The sequence below is a fragment of the Eucyclogobius newberryi genome, unplaced genomic scaffold (genome assembly GCF_026437365.1).
Source record: "Eucyclogobius newberryi isolate DKJ021-1_F unplaced genomic scaffold, fEucNew1.0.hap1 SCAF_14, whole genome shotgun sequence".
Lineage (NCBI taxonomy): Eukaryota > Metazoa > Chordata > Actinopteri > Gobiiformes > Gobiidae > Eucyclogobius > Eucyclogobius newberryi.
The window spans coordinates 4389399-4392038 of NW_027315768.1; the positions used below are offsets into that span (position 1 = coordinate 4389399).

At 45.5% G+C, this 2640-nt stretch overlaps 1 protein-coding gene across 8 annotated transcripts in view; it reads right to left on the reverse strand.

Annotated features, from left to right (window-relative positions):
- Nucleotides 1–1166: 1166 nt before the first annotated feature.
- Nucleotides 1167–2640, reverse strand: part of map4k4 (mitogen-activated protein kinase kinase kinase kinase 4) — a 158439-nt gene continuing 156965 nt past the window's right edge. For all 8 annotated transcript variants that reach the window (XM_072444196.1, XM_072444204.1, XM_072444201.1 and 5 more), the window contains one exon: nt 1167–2026. In XM_072444196.1, the coding sequence (XP_072300297.1) occupies nt 1943–2026 (84 nt within the window). In that variant the 3' untranslated portion in view covers nt 1167–1942. The remainder of the gene's footprint in view (nt 2027–2640) is intronic.

The following is a 2640-nucleotide window of genomic DNA, read 5'->3' on the forward strand; positions in this document are numbered from 1 at the left end:
TGCCTTCCTCTCCTTGTGCCTTCCTCTCCCCGTGCCCTCCTCTCCCCGTGCCTTCCTCTCCCCGTGCCTTCCTCTCCCCGTGCCTTCCTCTCCCCGTGCCTTCCTCTCCCCGTGCCTTCCTCTCCCCGTGCCTTCCTCTCCCCGTGCCTTCCTCTCCTTGTGCCTTCCTCTCCCCGTGCCCTCCTCTCCCCGTGCCCTCCTCTCCCCGTGCCTTCCTCTCCCCGTGCCTTCCTCTCCCCGTGCCTTCCTCTCCCTCATTATCAGGCCTCATGGTTGATCAGTTGTTGGCCTTGTTTTGTCCAGGTGATGTGTTCTTTCTAGTGTGTTACAGGTGCAGAGTGCTTCCTGGAGGAGGAGCTTGAACAGGAAGTGTGCCGCGCCCGTCTGCACATCCGAGGAAAGGAAGAGATGTTGTTCTATAGCTGAAGATCTAAGGACTGCACTTTGGGCACATATATGAAGCACCAATAGCGCTGTAAGAAGGTTGAACACTCTGAAGTGTATTTTGAATGTTATGGGACCTTTAAGAAGAACCGTGGCTCCTTAAGAGTGTGTGAAGTTGACTTCTTTGTTCTAGTACTTGGTATTACAACAAAGTAAATGGTATTATTGTGTATTGGAGATTAGACTAATAATCACAGTAAGTGAAGGGAAAGGGGCTGGTATAGGGGGTAGGTGAAAACAGGAATTGTCTGAAAAATACAACTTTGAGTGAATAATGGTTCAGAAACACTGTTGTAACGAGGCAAAAGCTCCTTTAAGATGATTTTACATCAAAATACATAACAATAAAAATAATAATTAACATAAAGCCCTTTAATGACCAGTCATTAAAGGGCTTTATGTAAATTATTATCATTAAGTGTTTCATGTTAATGAATAATAAAGAATACCTCACACAATCAAATAAAACAGAACATTTAAAGCCTGAAAAGATGAAGGATTCACCGTTATTATTTTACACGTGACACTTTTATTAATATTTGGGACTAAACATCCACATGACTGTATTGAAACACCTCATACTTCTGTGATAAAGCAACGGACATGGCTCAGTGTCTGAGAAACAACCAACCACGCTTCAACTCCACCTACGGAATGACACTGATCTCCACCGAATATTCATCAGAATCATAAAAAAACTATCATAAATCCATCTTTCTCTGGCACCTTCTTTTCTCTGTACAATATTTCAGACGTACAACAAATCCTTAAACAGTCCAACTCGGCCAAAACATACATTTACAGCAATTAAAATGACTTCATTTATAAATTAATTAAAAGATTTAAGTAATTCAGACTTATTTTGTTATTTATGAGTAATATTTATAAAAACAACCAAATCATGGATGCACTTGTACTTAAAGTGAGAAAAACACATTTTGGAGACAGATTATTTGACCTTGAAATCATCATTAAAAAATGAAATGAATTGGATCTTAAACTGCTCAAATCCAAAAACATGTTTAGAATTAAGTCATTTGAACTTGTAGAAATGTGTCGTTATGAAGAGTGTAACAAACAGTGTTATTTGTTGTGTTACTGCACCTCCTGTAGTTGTACGTCTTCAAATATGTGTTTGAATCTATAACGTTATAAAAATAAAATAAAATAAAGAACAAACAGTTCAACCAAACAGAAGGACATATACACACTACCGGACAGGCCCCGCCCACTGGAGTCCATGGACAGAGCTCATTGGTGGAGCTGCAGGAGTGGGGGCGGGATCTCTCCAAAAGCAGTAGTAGAATTAGAAGCTAGAAGTAACACGCAAACTGTCCCGCCCGAAGTGCGCCGCCGCCGCCCCGAGTCGAACTGGACTAAGAACGAGGAAGTGGAGAGGTCCGTGCTGCACGGTGATTGGCTGACAGGCTGGGACAGGGCGGGGATTCGCTGTTAGTTTAGATCCAGTGTTGGTCGCAGCAAAAGGAGGGCGTGGCCTTTACCAGCTGAGCAGGTTACTCCGCCCCAGAGTCATGAAGTAGACCTGACTGGAGCCTCCGGAGCGGACGGACGCGAAGAACACCTGCAGGAGTAACAGAAGTGAGAGGGGCCCCGGGACGTACTGTGAAGGCAAGAAGACCTCTGCATCTAGAAGTGAGAGGGGCCCCGGGACATATACTGTGAAGGCAAGAAGACCTCTGCATCTAGAAGTGAGAGGGGCCCCGGGACATATACTGTGAAGGCAAGAAGACCTCTGCATCTAGAAGTGAGAGGGGCCCCGGGACGTACTGTGAAGGCAAGAAGACCTCTGCATCTAGAAGTGAGAGGGGCCCCGGGACATATACTGTGAAGGCAAGAAGACCTCTGCATCTAGAAGTGAGAGGGGCCCCGGGACATATACTGTGAAGGCAAGAAGACCTCTGCATCTAGAAGTGAGAGGGGCCCCGGGACATATACTGTGAAGGCAAGAAGACCTCTGCATCTAGAAGTGAGAGGGGCCCCGGGACATATACTGTGAAGGCAAGAAGACCTCTGCATCTAGAAGTGAGAGGGGCCCCGGGACATATACTGTGAAGGCAAGAAGACCCCTGCATCTCATTATAGAGCCTTTTATTCTCAACGAAGCAGGAAGTGCACTGTTAGCATGCTAACGGTAGCATTTGCCTCTGACAGTTCTGAAAAGTGCTCACAGAGCCA